This window comes from Triturus cristatus, chromosome 10, assembly GCF_964204655.1.
Source record: "Triturus cristatus chromosome 10, aTriCri1.1, whole genome shotgun sequence".
NCBI lineage: Eukaryota > Metazoa > Chordata > Amphibia > Caudata > Salamandridae > Triturus > Triturus cristatus.
In genome coordinates, this window is record NC_140593.1 from 92,889,422 (window position 1) to 92,909,566 (window position 20,145).

Here is a 20,145-nt window from a genome sequence, read left to right on the forward strand (position 1 = left end):
AGGGAGTGAATCGTGACAACCGTTTAACATAAACGATGACACCATCCAATGAAAATGAGGGGCAGGGCTTCAAGCCCCCTTCTAAAATCTCCTCTCTAATAATATGTCACGCAGAGCGAGCAGCGCATGCGCGCTGCAACGCTAGGCGAGACCTAAAAAGTGCAATGCAAAGACTTGCTCCGCGCTCACGGCTTCCAGGAAAAGGAAGTTGGTTCCAGCCATGGACTTATCACCTGTGAGTGGTTGCTATCAGGTGTGTTAGTCACACCATGTCTCTGGATGCAACCCAAAAGTACACTACCCAGAATGCAATAGGTTCAAAGCTCAGGACTGGAAACCATGTCAGTGATGACACCGGGTGAGGTAGCTACCCTAAACTTTCGAAATCATTGGGTTTCATGGAAGTGAGCCCTGCTTACCTGTTCCATGGATTTGTAGAACCAGAGCACCGCTTCCTTGTACCAGAAAGCTCATGGATGGGCTTCGTTTGGCTGCTTACCTAACTCCTCGACTGCTCCCTGAATGCTGGTTAGTGCCAGCGTATACGTTATATTTAGGGGTGTGTGTGGAACAGAAATTCAACCAATTAATTTGTGACAACTTTATGAAATCACCATCTTGAGAACTTCTGACAAGGTCAACAGTGGCCAAAATTTCTTGCTCAAATTTTACCTTTTTTTCTGTGGCCAAGCCCCAGTCTGGTGAAAGTGAGAGCCAGGTCACTCACGGTGTAGTGCTTCCTCCTGTGGAACCTTCTAGGTCCACTTTTGAGAACACAGTCTAAGTTCCTGCACAAGGCAAAGCTGAAAGCTACTCCTGCAAATAGCCCAGCCTGTGTAGTTGGCCACCGCCTCCCCCACGGTGTGTAATACATTTCTCTCTGATGGATGCGATCTTCTGTACCCGCTGCATACTGTGCTGCATCCTTTCTTTGAAGTGTACTGAAGCCAGCCTAACTTTATGCCTTGCACAACATTCACAGTGAAAACAGCGGCATAATTGAAAATGTGGTGAAGGGCCCATTGCATTCTTTGCACATGCAGCAACTTCCAACAGAGCGCCTTTCGGAATGACCATATCATAGTCATACAAGCACCCTGGGCAAGCATCTCCTAATGTATAACTCAGAGGTCTCACCTGTGTCCGCTTCTTGGTGTGGCGACCAGGATGGGATGTGGCGAGGATTACACACCAACAGCTAGCTATCGGCAGGCAGTGTGGAGGTGAGAACGAAGATGTATTGTACAGGTGCAGATGCTCACAGTGAGTCAATAGGCTTTCTGCGGGCAGCGTACCTTTCCGCTCTTCCTCACTTACTGTACAGTCCACAGGAGTTCCTCATCCTGTATCTCCTTGCCTCGACAGCATCAGCTGCTGCGTACGGTAGAGACCTGCCAATAAGAATATATTAACTTATAAGGAAGTTTCTCACATTAAAGCACCTGAATTTGCTGTTTTCTTGTGGCTTTATAGAGGAATTTTATCACCCTGAAGAATACGTATTTTTGACTTTTGAATGCACTCCACTCACTGAGCTGTGCTGACTCCACAAGGAAGGTGAGGTTTACAAGACAGGTTCTGTGCTATTGTCAGTGCAGCAGTAAATAAATTACCTTGTGCTCATTTACACATGTTCTCCCTCCACCTGTCTTGCCTAAAGATTTTGTACACAGATTTAGGGCCGGTATTACACTAAGGCCATTGTAGCCATCTGTCTGACGGCACTACTACAAATGACCACAAGGGGGTAGCAGATTGAAATAAATCTCCAAAGAAAAAAATCTTGTTTATGGGAGGAGGAAGATGAGGGTTGGGGAGTTGAGGAAGGAGGACGGAGGAAGACCCCTAAATAGCAAAATATAAATTCGGCTAGGACTGGGAAAATCCTTGAAGCCCGCTGTGAATTGAGCAGGCAAACAAAACTGCCTGCTACTCTCCCAGTATTTGTTTAAAGCAAATATATATATATATATATATATATATATATATATTATATATATATATATATATATATATATATATATATATATATATATATATATATCAAACTCGTTGCTCCTTCTGGAACTGTGGGACCCGTTGAAAGTGGCGCGCGTGCCGGCAGAGCATACCAGCTTGCCATCATTATTATAAAAGTTCCGTAAGTGCGCTCTCAGAATGCAGCTCAAATAGACCCAGTTATTGCAGGAAACTAACAGCTTCCTGCAATAACTGGGTCTATTTGCGCTGCATCCTGAATGCGCGTTATCTGAACTTTTGTAAAAATAAAAAAAAATTATATATACACATACATACATATAGGTACAAACATATACACTCACCAAGAGTTGAATGCTTTGGAGGTTGAGTTTCAGAATATGCAGTGGCCTAGTTAAGTGAACTGAAGAGAACCTCAGAGTTGGAGGTACAAACTAGTCCCATCTCACCAGAACCAAATTCACGCCCTCCTGGCTCTTTCTCCAGCAACACTTGGTGTACTAGGGTGTAGTTGCCACATACTAGGTAAAGTCCCCCTGTGCAGAGTGCTGAAGGAGAAGTCTTCATAGAGAAAAGGAGGTTTCAGGTAAATGCTGTGGAGAAACTCAAACCAAGGCGAAGGTAGACTTACTTGTATGTCTGGGGTTGTATACACCGCAGTACTCCTAAAGGTTTAGTACTAATATTGATAATATAACATATCCACGACCTGCTTGGTCTCTTGGTGGTTCCGTAGTTGATGTTTCACCAAACGCGGTGGCCCTGGCTTTATCCGCATCAGCAGTATGAATGCCAGACTCAGCAGTGCTTTGATTTGAACCGATGACCTGCAAATTATAGGCAGATTTCTTCGTCGGGCACTCTGTCCACACGTGATGGTCATAATTAGTAGTAGCAGTCATAATTAAGTTTACAAGCAAAGCTTTTTCTGTGGGTGGAAAGTTTTTATGGAAGCATTTTTCGGCAAAAAAAATGTTGTGTCCAGCGTTTTCCCTAAAAATTGGGTTTTTGAATAGATTTTTTTAATTGAATTTAGAAGTATAAAATGTGACTGATACCCAAGTAGGGTGTCCTGGTGCTGAGGGTTAAACCTGGACACAGAGCAGGAATTAGGAGAACATCCAAGTCTTGGTATTTTTCCGGAAAGATGGCTAGTTAGGCTCTGCTTAAACACATTTGCCACCCAAATACCCTCACCCACCCTAAACCCTAAAAATACCATTGCCACCCAAATACCCTCACCCACCCTAAACCCTAAAAATACCATTGCCACCCAAATACCCTCACCCACCCTAAACCCTAAAAATACCATTGCCACCCAAATACCCTCACCCACCCTAAACGCTAAAATTCCCTTGCCACCCAATACCTTCACCTACCCCTAAACCCTAAAAACGTCCCGCAAGTATAAAATTCATATTAAGCTCCTGGTTTAGTCCATAGCACAGCTCTATAATGAGCCCACCAGGAGCAGCCTCCCTGCTGCTCAGCCCATACTCCACCCGACACTCAACCCACAGCCACCCAACGCCCCATTGCATCAACCACTCCAAAAGTCCACGCAGCACATCCATACTGGCTGAGCAGCAGGGCCAGAGTACCAGGAAGATACACGGCACAGTCCACTAGATAAAACGAGAACGTACAACAATAACTTGTTCCTACAAGGGGCTGAAAGTGGGGTAGTCCCGGATAATGCTGCAGTAGCTGTGCCCACCCTGGAAGGATGAAAGTTCAATTACCCATGCTGGATTGGAATCTATGATTCTCTAAAGTGCATCGCAGCAGCGCGTGCACTCGCCATGTAAGCTATCTACCATGAATTGACCTTGATTTACAACTATGGAATGCACACTCCTTCCTCCCCTGCGTCCATCTTGTGCATACCCTTCTCTCCCTGTGCTTGCCCTGCTCTAACTTACATGCCCTGTTTTACTTTTTTCTGCTGTGCAGCTCTGCAGTTTGCCTCCCTTGCTTTCATCGATCACAGCCTCTGGTTTCTTAACCCGGTGATACTTCATCTCTTCCAGACGCTGTTCATCCCTCGATCCAGTTCCTTTGGCCAGAAAGTCTCACTAATGCTACCAGGGAAATGTTAATTACGTTTACCATAAAGGAACCTGAAGTAAATGCACGGAACGCTTTCCCTCTGAGCATCAGGCTTTACCTAATAACCAATTAACCGCTGGATGTAACCACTAACCCTTGTTTCACGGGTACCGTGCTTCTCACCATAAAGCGCTTCAAGCCCCAGCAACGGCAGTGAAGCGCTATACAAATGCATTTACAATAAAATAAGTTACCTTCCCCGGTATCCGTACCCGTGACCCGCAAGACACCCCCAGCTCTGTGGCAGGGGAATTAACCACGAGCCATGGGGTGACAGACAACCTGTGACATGCAGCGCACGCGCAGACCAGTGCAGCAGGATGTGCATTAACCACCCGGGTTAACTCTCAACCACTAGAGCGAGCGGTTTATAAGGTGATCATGCAGAGGGGGGGAGAGAGAGTCTCTCCCTCCCCCTCTGCCTCCCTCCCCTCCCACTCCACCTCCCCCTCCCTCTTTCCCCCTCCACCTCCCCCTCTCCCCCCCCCCTCCCTTCGCCTCCCTCTCTCTCCCTCCCTCCCCCCACCCTCCTTTGTAGTGAGGGATAGTGAGGGGTCTATAATTCATAGCGCCTCCCTGCAGCTTCCGGGTGAGTGCAGAGGCCTGGTTTGCTCTCTCGAGGACGTCCGAGCCGAGGTTGTGTGCTCTGCTGCTAATGGCTCGCCTAGGCACAAGCTAGCGGCCCTCGGTACGACCGAAGAGCTACATTGGGGTTACCGACCGTGCAAGCAAACGTTTGTGCGCGGATCACAATTACCACCGTGTGATACTCATTTTTACCACGGGTAGCAAATACCGCACCCTTTTCTGTCTAACTTGTAAAAGTCCTCCGAGTCGAGTAGTGCCCTGTCTGAAGGGGCGTACCTCGGGCAGAATAGTGAAATAAAACCAATAGAGCAGGGCACAAGTCGGGGGTGAAACGTCTCCTCACTCATTTAACGGGGTGGGCGCTGTCCACTGTGCCAAGAAGTCGGGCCGCATTGAAATACGCGCAACCCGTATCCGTGCGCGTCCCAGACACCGGGACACGTCCAGCAGCAGCGCCTGCGTGTTGTCTGCTTTACTTCTGAGCAGCACAGTGCAGGCAGCCAGGGGGCCTTATCAGGTTCCAGCCAGGCCCGTAACAAAGGTCACGGCCAAGGGGTCATCAGGCCGCCTTGTCTTTAAGCATCCTGGCCCGGGGGTAACTGGAGCATCGCACCAAGAGATGCACGTGCAAGGAAGAGGAGAGAAAGACTCTCAGCTTGTTATTACTTCGTAAGTACCCAGAGGAGGCATGCCTTTGTCCTTGTTCAGTCCCTGCATATAGGTGCCGGGACATGTTGGGGTTTTGAATCCCGGGATCCCTCTAAAATGCCTTTTCTGCCCAGTCAAGGCCGTGCCCGCCTGCCCTGCGGGCCCTTGCACACCTCCCAGCTGTGTCTCTCGAGTTCACACGTAGGGCCCGAGTCACAAAAACGGAGGTGACTCTGTACTTGTAGTAGCCCCACCACAGGGGGATTCAGGTTTACTACGTTCCCTTATTCACAAGCGTGGCCAACAGTGCGCTTAGAACGCTGTGACTTTTGCAGGTTTCTAGGCGCCCTATATACTGCAGGTGTCCTCAGACATTGTTTTACTGTTTGTTGTTTCCACAAAGCTGACTTCCAAATGCCGAACTTTGACTTACAGCCTCCCCACGGAGAATTCCCTCCCCTAAAGCCAAACGAACTTTGGGTATGTTCCGTTCCCTTCCCACCTTGAACGGGGTTTACTGCGCCTCTTTGCTGGTGCACATCTCCGCCTCCATGGTGTGAAAGGGCCGGAGAAGAGTTTGTAGGCGTTCAGAAACTCTCCATACAAGCCACTCCTTGCACCACCCCCTCCACCACCACTTGCATAGTGTCTGCTACTGTGTAATCCTACGAAGTCGTGGCATACAGTTACGCAGTAGTAAAAGCAGATACCACTGCTGGGTATTCGGCATTGTTCATCTAACCCGCATACGGACAACAATGGCCGTGTGAGTCGGGTCCGTAAACTCTGCGTTAATCCGGAAACTAGAGCAGCAAATATCATCGGATCGGGTCAGGGCACACATGGAGCTCTCCCTCCCTGCACATAAACAATCCTGCCTGTAACACAAGCGCCCCTGCAGTATGGCACAAGGATGGCACCCATCGAGCTCTACCTTCCTGCACATAAACAAACCTGCCTGTAACACAAGCACCCTGCAGAATGGCACAAGGATGGCACACATCGAGCTCTCCCTTCCTGCACATAAACAATCCTGCCTCAAACACAAGCGCCCCTGCAGTATGGCACAAGGTTGGCACACATGGAGCTCTCCCTCCCTGCACATAAACAATCCTGCCTGTAACACAAGCGCCCCTGCAGTATGGCACAAGGATGGCACCCATCGAGCTCTACCTTCCTGCACATAAACAAACCTGCCTGTAACACAAGCACCCTGCAGAATGGCACAAGGATGGCACACATCGAGCTCTCCCTTCCTGCACATAAACAATCCTGCCTCTAACACAAGCTCCCCTGCAGTATGGCACAAGGCTGGCACATATCGAGCTCTCCCTTCCTGCACAAACAATCCTGCCTGTAACACAAGCTCTCTTGCAGTATGGCACAAGGCTGGCACATATCGAGCTCTCCCTTCCTGCACATAAACAATCCTGCCTCAAACACAAGCGCCCCTGCAGTATGGCACAAGGATGGCACACATCGAGCTCTCCCTTCCTGCACATAAACAATCCTGCCTGTAACACAAGCTCCCCTGCAGTATGGCACAAGGCTGGCACATATCGAGCTCTCCCTTCCTGCACATAAACAATCCTGCCTGTAACACAAGCTCCCCTGCAGTATGGCACAAGGCTGGCACATATCGAGCTCTCCCTTCCTGCACATAAACAATCCTGCCTGTAACACAAGCTCCCCTGCAGTATGGCACAAGGCTGGCACATATCGAGCTCTCCCTTCCTGCACATAAACAATCCTGCCTGTAACACAAGCGCCCCTGCAGTATGGCACAAGGATGGCACCCATCGAGCTCTACCTTCCTGCACATAAACAAACCTGCCTGTAACACAAGCGCCCTTGCAGTATGGCACACATCGAGCTCTCCCTTCCTGCACATAAACAATCCTGCCTGTAACACAAGCGCCCCTGCAGAATGGCACAAGGCTGGCACATATCGAGCTCTCCCTTCCTGCACATAAACAATCCTGCCTCAAACACAAGCGCCCCTGCAGTATGGCACAAGGATGGCACACATCGAGCTCTCCCTTCCTGCACATAAACAATCCTGCCTGTAACACAAGCTCCCCTGCAGTATGGCACAAGGCTGGCACATATCGAGCTCTCCCTTCCTGCACATAAACAATCCTGCCTGTAACACAAGCTCCCCTGCAGTATGGCACAAGGCTGGCACATATCGAGCTCTCCCTTCCTGCACATAAACAATCCTGCCTGTAACACAAGCTCCCCTGCAGTATGGCACAAGGCTGGCACATATCGAGCTCTCCCTTCCTGCACATAAACAATCCTGCCTGTAACACAAGCGCCCCTGCAGTATGGCACAAGGATGGCACCCATCGAGCTCTACCTTCCTGCACATAAACAAACCTGCCTGTAACACAAGCGCCCTTGCAGTATGGCACACATCGAGCTCTCCCTTCCTGCACATAAACAATCCTGCCTGTAACACAAGCTCCCCTGCAGTATGGCACAAGGCTGGCACATATCGAGCTCTCCCTTCCTGCACATAAACAATCCTGCCTGTAACACAAGCGCCCCTGCAGTATGGCACAAGGATGGCACCCATCGAGCTCTACCTTCCTGCACATAAACAAACCTGCCTGTAACACAAGCGCCCTTGCAGTATGGCACACATGGAGCTCTCCCTTCATGCACATAAACAATCCTGCCTGTAACACAAGCGCCCCTGCAGTATGGCACAAGGATGGCACACATGGAGCTCTCCCTTCCTGCACATAAACAATCCTGCCTGTAACACAAGCGCCCCTGCAGTATGGCACAAGGATGGCACACATCGAGCTCTCCCTTCCTGCACATAAACAATCCTGCCTCAAACACAAGCGCCCCTGCAGTATGGCACAAGGATGGCACACATCGAGCTCTCCCTTCCTGCACATAAACAATCCTGCCTGTAACACAAGCGCCCCTGCAGTATGGCACAAGGTTGGCACACATCGAGCTCTACCTTCCTGCACATAAACAATCCTGCCTGTAACACAAGCGCCCTTGCAGTATGGCACAAGGATGGCACACATCGAGCTCTCCTTTCCTGCACATAAACAATCCTGCCTGTAACACAAGCTCCCCTGCAGTATGGCACAAGGATGGCACACATCGAGCTCTCCCTTCCTGCACATAAACAATCCTGCCTGTAACACAAGCTCCCCTGCAGTATGGCACAAGGATGGCACACATGGAGCTCTCCCCTCCTGCACATAAACAATCCTGCCTGTAACACAAGCGCCCCTGCAGTATGGCACAAGGATGGCACACATCGAGCTCTCCCTTCCTGCACATAAACAATCCTGCCTGTAACACAAGCGCCCCTGCAGTATGGCACAAGGATGGCACACATCGAGCTCTCCCTTCCTGCACATAAACAATCCTGCCTGTAACACAAGCGCCCCTGCAGTATGGCACAAGGATGGCACCCATCGAGCTCTACCTTCCTGCACATAAACAAACCTGCCTGTAACACAAGCGCCCTTGCAGTATGGCACACATCGAGCTCTCCCTTCCTGCACATAAACAATCCTGCCTGTAACACAAGCTCCCTTGCAGTATGGCACAAGGATGGCACACATCGAGCTCTCCTTTCCTGCACATAAACAATCCTGCCTGTAACACAAGCGCCCCTGCAGTATGGCACAAGGATGGCACCCATCGAGCTCTACCTTCCTGCACATAAACAATCCAGCCTGTAGCACAAGCGCCCTTGCAGTATGGCACAAGGATGGCACACATCGAGCTCTCCCTTCCTGCACATAAACAATCCTGCCTGTAACACAAGCTCCCCTGCAGTATGGCACAAGGATGGCACACATGGAGCTATCCCTTCCTGCACATAAACAATCCTGCCTGTAACACAAGCGCCCCTGCAGTATGGCACAAGGATGGCACACATGGAGCTCTCCCTTCCTGCACATAAACAATCCTGCCTGTAACACAAGCGCCCCTGCAGAATGGCACAAGGATGGCACACATCGAGCTCTCCCTTCCTGCACATAAACAATCCTGCCTCTAACACAAGCTCCCCTGCAGTATGGCACAAGGATGGCACACATCGAGCTCTCCCTTCCTGCACATAAACAATCCTGCCTGTAACACAAGCTCCCCTGCAGTATGGCACAAGGATGGCACACATGGAGCTCTCCCTTCCTGCACATAAACAATCCTGCCTGTAACACAAGCGCCCCTGCAGTATGGCACAAGGATGGCACAGATGGAGCTCTCCCTTCCTGCACATAAACAATCCTGCCTGTAACACAAGCGCCCCTGCAGAATGGCACAAGGATGGCACACATCGAGCTCTCCCTTCCTGCACATAAACAATCCTGCCTGTAACACAAGCGCCCCTGCAGTATGGCACAAGGACGGCACACATCGAGCTCTCCCTTCCTGCACATAAACAATCCTGCCTCTAACACAAGCTCCCCTGCAGTATGGCACCAGGATGGCACACATCAAGCTCTCCCTTCCTGCACATAAACAATCCTGCCTGTAACACAAGCGCCCCTGCAGTATGGCACAAGGATGCCTGCATGGTCGCTAGCAGCACAGAGTGCACCAGCGCAAGGAGAGACCAGAAGCATGCCCTATCGTAATAGACATGGCGCATTTCTGCTCTCTTCCACACAACCCAACACCCATGAAATATTCATAAATCTTCTGCTTAATGTTTCTTTTAAAAAAACACATTTTAATTTCTTATTAATAGAAACTTAAAAATATAATAAATAGAATTACCAAGATACACATCAATTTTAAAATATTCCCACTTTTAGTCATTTTCAAGCTTAGTTGCACATTAATACATGGAAAAAGTACATGTGTTTTAAAAAAAAGTACAACCAAAATGCTCTTTGTGATTGTTAATTTGTTGCTTTTGTAAAATAGGCCCCCAGCCGTTTAAGTGACGATGATTAAATGAGCACTGCGCACGTCTTGTGACATCACTTCCCATGGCGTCCTTGTGAATTGTATATGATGGTATATAATTAGTCCCCCCACATTTTTCCTTAGGAGGTGAGCCCTGACCACCTCCCCAACCCTCCAGCCCTCTTCATCACTGTGGCCAATGATTTATCTGTGACCCCGTATAATCAATTCATTGTTCTCACTGTATCATCGATTAACTTCGATTATCACGTATTCCTCCGATCGCATTATCGATGTATGGACATCTACCTATGTACAGGTCTCTGGCTTTGGTATGGGGTTAGTTCACCCTCTACAAAACCTTGGGAATAAAATCTGGATTTCCAGTGCTCGTCTTAATTCTTGTCTCTTTCCTTTGTGCAGCGGATCCGTTGGTTGGCAGCATCGCGACACAGTACATGACCAACAGAGCCGAGCATGACCGGATGGCCAGGCAGTGGACCAAGAGATACGCCACATAGGAAGCAAAATAGACGAGCTGGACCCGCGCAAGCACACTCACTAAGTGCATCCAGAGCCCTTCTTTTGTTTATTTTTATTTTTTTTGGTTTTTTTTCCTTCGAACGGTTGTGACACAAAGTTGTCATTTTCTTTAATAAATTTGATAACATAACTTGAACATATTTTTTCCCCATATTAAAGGGGACTTTTCTTTGTTTGTTTGATGATGCGGAGAATGTTGAATCTGTTCTAGCCTAGGGCTTTGTCACAAAGCTTTGTAGCACTGTGTGTAATATTTTCTTACATGGTTATATTGTTTTTTGGGGGTGGGGGGAGGAGTTTAAAGAATAAACAAATTCAGAATTGGATCTGATTTATACTTAAAGGTTGCATTTAGGGTTAATTTTTTTGTACTGAAGTTTATTCGTGGTTGGTGCGTGCATGCTACCGGAAAACAGATTTTTGTACAGAAACCTCTGATCGACAGTCACTCTGCATTTACCCAAGACCGTAAGAATCGCACACCTTTGCATCCCCACCACAAGAGACTTCCCAGTTTGAACAAAGTAAATGTGTATTTTCACCTTTTCAATAACAAAGCCAAGTACTTGTAAATTTCTTAAGCGATCTGCACCACCTTTGACTGTAGATCAGTTGTTGTTCACTTGTGTTTACTGAGAGCACGCAATAAAACACTGGCTGGTGAAAAGTTTGTCTGACTCCCAGTATTGATCTCACTTTACTCTTTCTTCATCCAGCACCATCAGGACTTCTGTTCTTCTTTGCTTACAAATAGTCTAACCACTGGTAAATGCTCAGGGTAGCATTCCAGCCCATCGTTTTGTGCACACGTTGCCACTCTAGACAAATGCCCGCCTTATGCAAATCAGTACTGCTCCTGCTCATCATGGGAGCTGTCCATCCCGTGCTGCCAGTCTGGGCTGCCTCTAGAAGGGAACACAAGCAAACCCAGACCAGTTTAGTCCTTGTTTGGCCTCGTCAGTGAGGTATATCTTGGATCCTATTGCAGAGTGAGCACGGGTCCCTCGTCTGGGCACACCTTTGGCCACATAGGGTGTTGTATCAATCACTGAAATGATGATGGGAGGAATTCTTGTATGTAGATTAAGCCACGTTTGCTGCTTACAATCCAAATATGACCCCCCCAACTGATGGCAGACTAGGCATTCACCTACTATTGTGTTCAGCAAAAACTTCCCGTACCTTCGTGTCTTACACTATATACTCTATTCTTATAGCAACTCTCCTAAACTCTTTTTTGAACATTTACCCCCTTCCTTTTCCTAAATGCATGAGCCCTACACTTTCTGTTCTCAACACTCCAGCTTCCCTTTTTCTATCTCACATACCATCCTCTCTCACACTTTTCATTCACACACCAGTTTTTCTTTATCATCTGATACCCTACTCTCTCTATCCTTGTTCACCATACACACTACTCTTCCGGACATTTATTTCCCTATTTTCTGACATATTCCTTTCACATACGTTCTAGCTTCGCCCTTTTCTCACAGACCCTCCTTTGTGTCTCACTCTCCTCGTACATCCAATTTCCATTCAGATGCACTCGAGCCTTCACCTCTCTAGTAAATCTTTCTCTCCCAGCATCATGCACACATCCCATTTCCTCTTTAAATCCTCCTTTCCTTCGCAAACCCTACTACTCTTCTCACACACTTAGCCTCTCTTACACCGAGCCTTCTCTTGCTTAGGTTCTCAGCTCCTGTTTCTCTCAAGCACTTTCACTTTTTCACTCTGCCTTAGACACACACCCTCACGGATGGTGAAAACAAAGCTGTGTACCACAGTTTGGCAGTACCGGCATACAGGCCATTCTGATAAGGTCTGAAGAAAAAATCCTTCCTTTGCAGGACTGTAGACTTTACCCAACACAGTGATGATTTCAAGATGAAACATGGATATTTAGTTGAAAAATTGTAGCAAAATGAAAATTTGGGGCATTTCCAAATTAGTGGGACGTGTGTTGGCTCATTGGTTTTCTACATATTGAGAAGTAGGCGTAGCCTGGCCGGCCATTCTTATTTGAAACAAATCAGCCACAGCGTAAGTAACTATGGTCTACACAGGCACCAGATGTTGGTACCTGCGTGCCTTTCTAGAGCCTGGCACACCATGTGTCAGTCTGTGCCCAGGGCGCCAGGTGCTGTGCAAGTCCAGCCTCTGTGCCGTATTTCCTCAAAATGTTGAGCCGCCAGTGAATGGGCTTTTCCTGTCCAGCACCCCTCAGTCGCTGGGTGCCAACCTGAGACAGTACCCTCCCATCCTGCTCCCGCCACTCAATAGTCCAGGACCATCCCACGTGGCGTCCATTTTGGTATATCAGGATTTGTTTGAAGCTAGCCTGACCCTTCCCTGCTCTCTATAGCCACTCTGTGGCCAGTGGCTGTCTGGGTCTGGGACCATTCACAGTGCCAATTACCCTAGTGCCCAGCCCCCATTGTGCTGTGCTGTTGTGCAGCTGATCCCAGTCTATGCCCAGGCAGAGTCCACGCTGAGTAGCCTGGTTGCTCCCAGGGGCACACCAAGCTCTTACTAAACCTGCCCTACACCTCACTTAGGTTTCAGAGGTGTGTCACTCATGCACGTAGCTATCAAGGGTGCAGCAGGTGCACTGTCACCGGGCCCGGGGGCCGGAGAGACCCTCTGAGCCCTGATGATTGCTGTATTTTACTACCCAACCACAGCTCTGACAGGGTCATATTTATAGCTTGCACCAGGACCCATGGAACCCTTGCAAGACCACAAACGTCACTGTAATAATGAACCAACTAGCAGTGCCCCCGCACTCGGACCTTGGGGTACCCCCACTTACGGTTGTAAGTGAAGCCAGGGGGGTCACTGTCATGTGGAATCGTCTGCAGCAACATTTCCCTTTAGCCTTTTGAGGTCTAGATGTTGGGTACCATTTCTCCAGGCTTTCTAGCAGCTGGATTGTCACCATGTCCACTTGGGGCTGTAGGCTGAGTGGGTGGGGGGGAGCTTTCTGCACATAGGGGTAAGTTACAGTAGGCTAGGAACCAGGCAGCTCCCAGTAGTACCAAGAATGTGCTGTGAGGTTTGTCTCTGCTCCACCAAGCTCGCCTCTCTGAAATACACAGACGCTATGCCCAGGGGCAGTGATGGTGGGGATCATCCTGGGGCAGGGGGTTGTGGAGGTGTGTGGTGCTCCACCTGCCTCCAGGTAAGCTGTGCCCTGTTTCTCCAGGCGACCCCCCAAACTCTGAGATGTGCTCCTGTCCGTGGAAGCGGAGAACCCTTCACCTGTCAAGTGAGCACACCCCCTTCCAACAGAGCGAGGGCAGCCCTGGTGATATTCCAAAGCATTATTACTGTCTGTGATCTGCTGAGCAGCCACGTGGTCTATAACACAAACTTTCTGTTAGTTTACAGAGGCTCCATTGTTAAAGAGCATTGCTTATGGTCAGTGTTTAAATCGTATATTCCTAGTGGAGGAGCAATTCATATGCAAGTTAATAACTAACTCTTAATTGTAATCACATTTATATAGTGGTTACTACCCACGACGAGGCGTTGAAGCACTTTATGGAGGGCAGCATGCTACTCTGTACCACAAAGTTAGTTGTTAACCCAGTGGTTTGTAAATGTCCTAGTAATATAATATACTTAGAAAAGATTTTGAGCTTTGTTTTTCAGGATTTTAATCAAACTTTATCAGATGAGTGAAAAAAGTGACAAAAAATGGCCACTACACAGACTAACATCTACTGGTTCTTCAAAAAATTTCCTAGCCCATATTTTAGTCCTTAAAACATGTACATTGACCCTGCAAGAAGCCAGGCCTGGGCATTGTTTAAATGAATTTCTCAGCTTATGTTAGTAATTCACCGCTGATGATGGGGTGTAGCACGGTAAGTGACAGTGCAAGTCCTGCTCTGCAAAACTAACATTTGTAGAACTGGTGAATGTTCCTTTCATTTCCTTGAGTGTGAGTGAAGAGGCAGTAGGAATGAACCTGCAGGGCGACTTGCGAAAAAGAAGCTGAGACGTGATCACTATAATACAGGCAACACTGGTATTACATGCATGTTACATGTGCGTCAGTAACCTGTGAATGCACATGAGAACAAGCACTCAAAGCCACTGAAGGATCCTGCTGTTCTAGAGGAAATAAAGTATGTTATGTTATGACTATTTGTAGAACGCAAATCTCACCCGGGAGGGCATCTATACGCTGCATAAGAAGGGGATTGAGCTGGCCGAGTCTGAGGTCTAGATAAAGAGCCATGTCTTCAGCTTCATGCGAAATTCAAGGACTGAGGAGACGGCCGCCATGTCTTCAGCTTCATGTGGAATTCAAGGACTGAGGAGACGGCCGCCATGTCTTCAGCTTCATGCGGAATTCAAGGACTGAGGCGACGGCCGCCATGTCTTCAGCTTCATGCGGAATTCAAGGACTGAGGCGACGGCCGCCATGTCTTCAGCTTCATGCGGAATTCAAGGACTGAGGAGATGGCCGCCATGTCTTCAGCTTCATCCGGGATTCAAGGACTGAGGAGACGGCCGCCATGTCTTCAGCTTCATGCAGAATTCAAGGACTGAGGAGACGGCAGCCATGTCTTCAGCTTCATGCGGAATTCAAGGACTGAGGAGACGGCCGCCATGTCTTCAGCTTCATGCGGAATTCAAGGACTGAGGAGACGGCCGCCATGTCTCTATCTTCATGCGGAATTCAAGGACTGAGGAGACGGCTCTGATGTCCGTGGGGAGATCATTTCAGGCCGTGGGTAATGAGGTACAGGAAAGCACATAGCATCTCCAGGCCTCCGCTACCCCCTTGCCACCTCCACTGAACCACATTGTGGACTTCTGATTGGCCAGTTTCGTAAGCCAGCAGCTCTCCTCATGCCATATGAAGTTTAAAACTACAAGTCCCAGAATCTAAAGTGTCAATGACTAAAAACACTGCTGGTTGACGGTGACTCTGAGAACATGGGGGGCAATTGGTAGCTAGAGGTGGGCGAGCCACTGAAAGCTCGAGCCTGAATCCTGGCTCAGCTCGATATCCTTTGGGAACCTCGAGCCCATAATGAGCCGAGCTATTAGGTGGCTTCTGCCTACCTTCACCTGGATGTGGTGTTACGGCCAGAGCTGCCAACAATGGAACTTGGGAAACAGTTTAGATTCTATGCATCGGCTCAACATCATCTGATTCTAGGCAAATCTCTCAGGGGCTCATTTACGAGAGGCCTGCCCTGCGAAACATCACCTTTTTTTTACGCTCCAGTGGCGCAGGCCTCTCAATTTGAGGCAACGCAAAGCGTCCCAGCGTGGTTTTGCATGGCCTTATAGATATGGAGTAAGGCAAGGCAGCGCAAAGCATTGTGTTGTCTTATCCTGCATCAGGGAGGCATTCCATGGGCATTGCGGTGGGTGTTCCCACGCAACACCCATGGATTTTGACACCCAGATTTATAACATCACATAAACCTGTTGCAGCGCCAAAGTCTTACTCCTCCCCACAGCAGGCGTAACTCATTTACTCTTTCCATGTGTTTTGCATTCTGCGGCACACATAGAACGAGGAAAGCAGGTCTCAGGATTGTTTTTGAGAGAGAAGGTGCTCCTTCCTGCACACAAACAGTCCTGCCAACAGCGTAGAACCCTCCTGCATTGGCGCTAGGCATCAAATTGTGTCCTGGCTCTGGCTGAAAGGATAAGAATGCACTGTATCTAGTAAATATGGTGCATTCGTGCCCTTTCAAATTGGCATAGGACAGAATTGCAAAAAGACTTGCGGCACTGCCCTGCACCCATTTTTGGTAAAAAAGCCCCCCATTCACCCTGTGAGGATCTGGGTGTACTATATGATATGGCAGTGGTGCCTTATCGTAGAATACACTCGCAAAACATTTATTGAGTGCAGTCAGGCCCTTTCGAACAACCTTAAGCTCATCCCTAGCTAGCTATTGCTTTCAAGCAGCAAGGCTTGAACAAAGGAACTTAGTGCAAAGCATTTAACAGTATCTAACAATGAAATAAGAAAGCCACACAACACAAAAGAAACGCAATACCAATTTATAAAAAATAGAAGGTATTTTATGCATTTTTAGAGTGTAAGATGAGCACAATTGACCGGAGGGTTCTGGAAAAATTATTTAATCACTTTTAATTTCGACCACAAACAAGCATTGGTAAAAAAAAAAGTTTGTAAACATTTCAAAAGTTTGTGAAAGTTAGTCCGACTACTCGATCCTGCTTGGGTGACCAAATTCAACAGGATAGAGGTCTAAGGGGCAGTTAGCTGGCCATGGGATCATTTCCCAGTCCAGTTCAGTTCCAGCCTTTACAGCACGGTCGCCATAGACCATAATGTAATGGTCCAGCTGATGGGGATGTAGTATGAAAAGATACTCAAGTATGCTCTGGTTGCTGTGTAGTCCCTAGGGGGGTGCCTTTCTGGTGGTTCCTCGGTCCACGGATGATATGGGGCGACTTTCGCCACAGAGGTCGGGGTCCCACGAAGTCCTCTTTCCAATGGTAGAAGGCCAGCGGCAGCTGGGCTTCTGGTCTCTGGGTACAACGGTTGAAGGGCAGACCTTTAGTGGGTGCTGGTGTCTCTCTGGAGTGACCAAGCCAAACTTGGACGACACTCCTGTGTCCAGCAGACTTGGGTACATCCTTTGGCCATCGAAGATTGATCTATTGAGATGCCCAGCGGTAGCTGCCAGCAAATCTTCTCCTGTGGTTAGCAACTTGCCGGTTTGGGGTATTTCAGCTCTTTTGTCCCTGGTTCCAAGAGATCAGCAGTCTGATCCTTCGACTCACTGCTTTAGTCTGTGGCTCTGGATATACTTTTTTCTGAGCTAGGAGCCACAGGCACCGTCCAAACTGTTCTAGCCCAATGTGCAGCAGGTGCAGTCCAGCAGACAGTGCAGCCTCTCTTTGCGAAGTTCCTAGGGCAGTAAGGTCGTCCTTCCATCCTCTTTCCAAATATAACCTGATCTTAGAGTCCAGAGTGCCCTATTTATCCTGTTAAGGTGCCCTGAGGGAAACACGTGGTCACTGGCCATTGGGCTGCCAGGTCCCCTCCCTCTGGGTGACGACTTTCCGGTGATCTGTAGCATCTGGCAATCCCAGAGTGCCGCATTCTGGGCACTCAAGATGTCAGGACCCTTTCTTTTGGATGGGGGCGACACACCCACGGAAAACCAGTTTGGGCACTAGTCTTCCCTCTGTCCTTGTCTCCAGCTTCTCTACCTAAACAAAGGGCAGCCCCTCAGAGTGTTATCACCATTTGCCCATCAAAGGCGGCTTCCCCTTTGAAGCTCGCCTTTTGGGCTAACATCCAGAGTGGCTTTCTTCGAAGGGGAGGTAACAGCTCACCCTGCAGCAGGCGTGTTTGATCCTGAGCGTGGCAGTCTTTGACACTCCTCCCCAGGCGGGCAGAAAGCGGTCTCTGTGTCCCAGCCTGTGTGAGGCTACTGGCCCCCTGGGCACACAGTGGCCACTCCCTAAAAGTTGCCTAACTATAATAGTGACATTAAATTCAACCTGGGCATCCGGTCGGGTTTGATGTGACAATTTGATACCTTACTTGACCTTGTTAGGTCGACCCATTCGGAAGTTTTCCAGGCTGAGATAACAGCTGGCTGTGTTAGCCAATGGGTTACTAACGTTTCCATGCAGCTGTCTGCCAAGGACCTCTCTAGGCCTTCCTCAGGGGAGACTGACATGCGTTATGGCTGTGCCATTGGTTTGAATGGCAAAGTTGAGCTGGCAGCGTGACACAGCCCTTCCAGTCTGCAAGGGCAGTCTGGGAGTTATTTTGAATCTTGGTGGCACAATCAGTGCTGCAACCCTGGGTGGACACTCTGCCTTACATGCCCTTGGTACCCTGGGTACCATATACTAGAAACTTATAAGTAAATCAGTACTTGCCAAATGGGTATTACCAATTATACGTACACTTTGAAAGAGATCAGAGCACAGGCACTGAGGTCTGGTTGGCAGGCCTCGGGGCACTCTCAGAGTCGAAAAACCAGCAGCATCAGTGCAAAAAGTGGGGGGGAACATGCAAAAAGAGGAATTTCCTTACACACACACACACCCCGCCTATGAGCAATGCATGTCACCATGTATAGTGTAACTGGTGTTCATGTAAAGTGCCCCAATACCTTCGGGTCGAGTTTGCTTTATATTTTATGAACTGCAGAAGAATGAACTAAGTGCAAAGCCTTAACATAAGGAAAGGGAAATAGATAAAAGATGTAAAGGGTGAAACCAGAACACCTGTATAGGTTACAGCTTCCCTGCTAAAATTATGTGATCTGAGCAGATATTTTAGTTCACCAAAACTTTTTTCCTCATTGTCACCTATGAAAGCTCTTTCGAATATGTGAGTTTAGACTACCAGCTGTCCAAAACTATCACTGTTAGCAAGTAGTTCTCGGCGCTATAATGTGCCCTATTAATATCAAAGCTTCCGTATATTAAAGAGATTCTCTTTTTTAACCTTTTAAACATTATCTTATTTTATGTGTTTCGTTTTATGATTTACACAACACGTGTTTAGGGCTCGGCTCGTGCACGAGCTCTAAGAAGATCCGGGCCCGATCTTGGCTCGGCTCTAGCTCGCCCTGTTAATTGAGAGATGTACGAGGCATCTCACCTCCCGCCCAGGCGCACCTGTGTACGCTCAGCGAGGCGGCAGCGTGTCCTCGGCTAGCTCCTGGCTCAGATGGTGAGCTATAAATATTTCATGACACGTGACCACGCCCACCGTAAAGTACACCTATCCCAGGGCACCTCCACTCAAGGGACAGCCCTGCTGAGGGGCGGGGGCAAGCGGGCACGCGGAGTTGCCCATGTGTACACTGAGATATGCAACAGACACGTGTTAAAATGGCACCTGCCTCTGCTGGGCCTCTCGACAAATCACTAACCAGAGAGTGCTGCGTAAATAACTCACGCAGGAGGCGCTATAAACCATGTCTGGGTCTTAAGCTATAAAGCTTCACGAATTTAAGTAAAGTTTAATTGCATAGATGCCAGTGTTTTTTCTATTGTTGGCCCTTGCACGTTACTGTGTTGTCACGTGTGTTGTACAGGTGGACAGGCCAGGAAATGGATTGCGAGGGCCGAGCCGAGCCAAGGTATTGCCTGCGAACCGAAGCTCGGGCCGAGCCCTCAAAATCTTTGGCATCTAAATTACGCAATAAATGCTGTCTAAAAATATAAGAGTTTAACATTAAGAAAGTGCGTCTTTGAGAAATGTTTCAGTTTAGCACGTTAGATTTCACCACTGTATTAAGAGACACGCATTGGGAGTAAGAGTTTGTACACATGAACTTAAAAAAAATTCATGAAGCGTCTGCTCTGACGATGTCATTCGCGAACATCTCAAGTCAACTGTCACGTGGCCCTTACACC

At 48.4% G+C, this 20,145-nt stretch overlaps 1 protein-coding gene across 1 annotated transcript in view; it reads left to right on the top strand.

Annotated features, from left to right (window-relative positions):
• Positions 1-11,425, top strand: part of LOC146788937 (ubiquitin-conjugating enzyme E2 E2) — a 719,694-nt gene extending 708,269 nt beyond the window's left edge. The window contains exon 6 of the mRNA XM_085630503.1: positions 10,636-11,425. Coding sequence (XP_085486629.1) covers positions 10,636-10,733 — 98 coding nt within the window. The 3' untranslated portion in view covers positions 10,734-11,425. The remainder of the gene's footprint in view (positions 1-10,635) is intronic.
• The last annotated feature ends 8,720 nt before the right edge of the window (positions 11,426-20,145 follow it).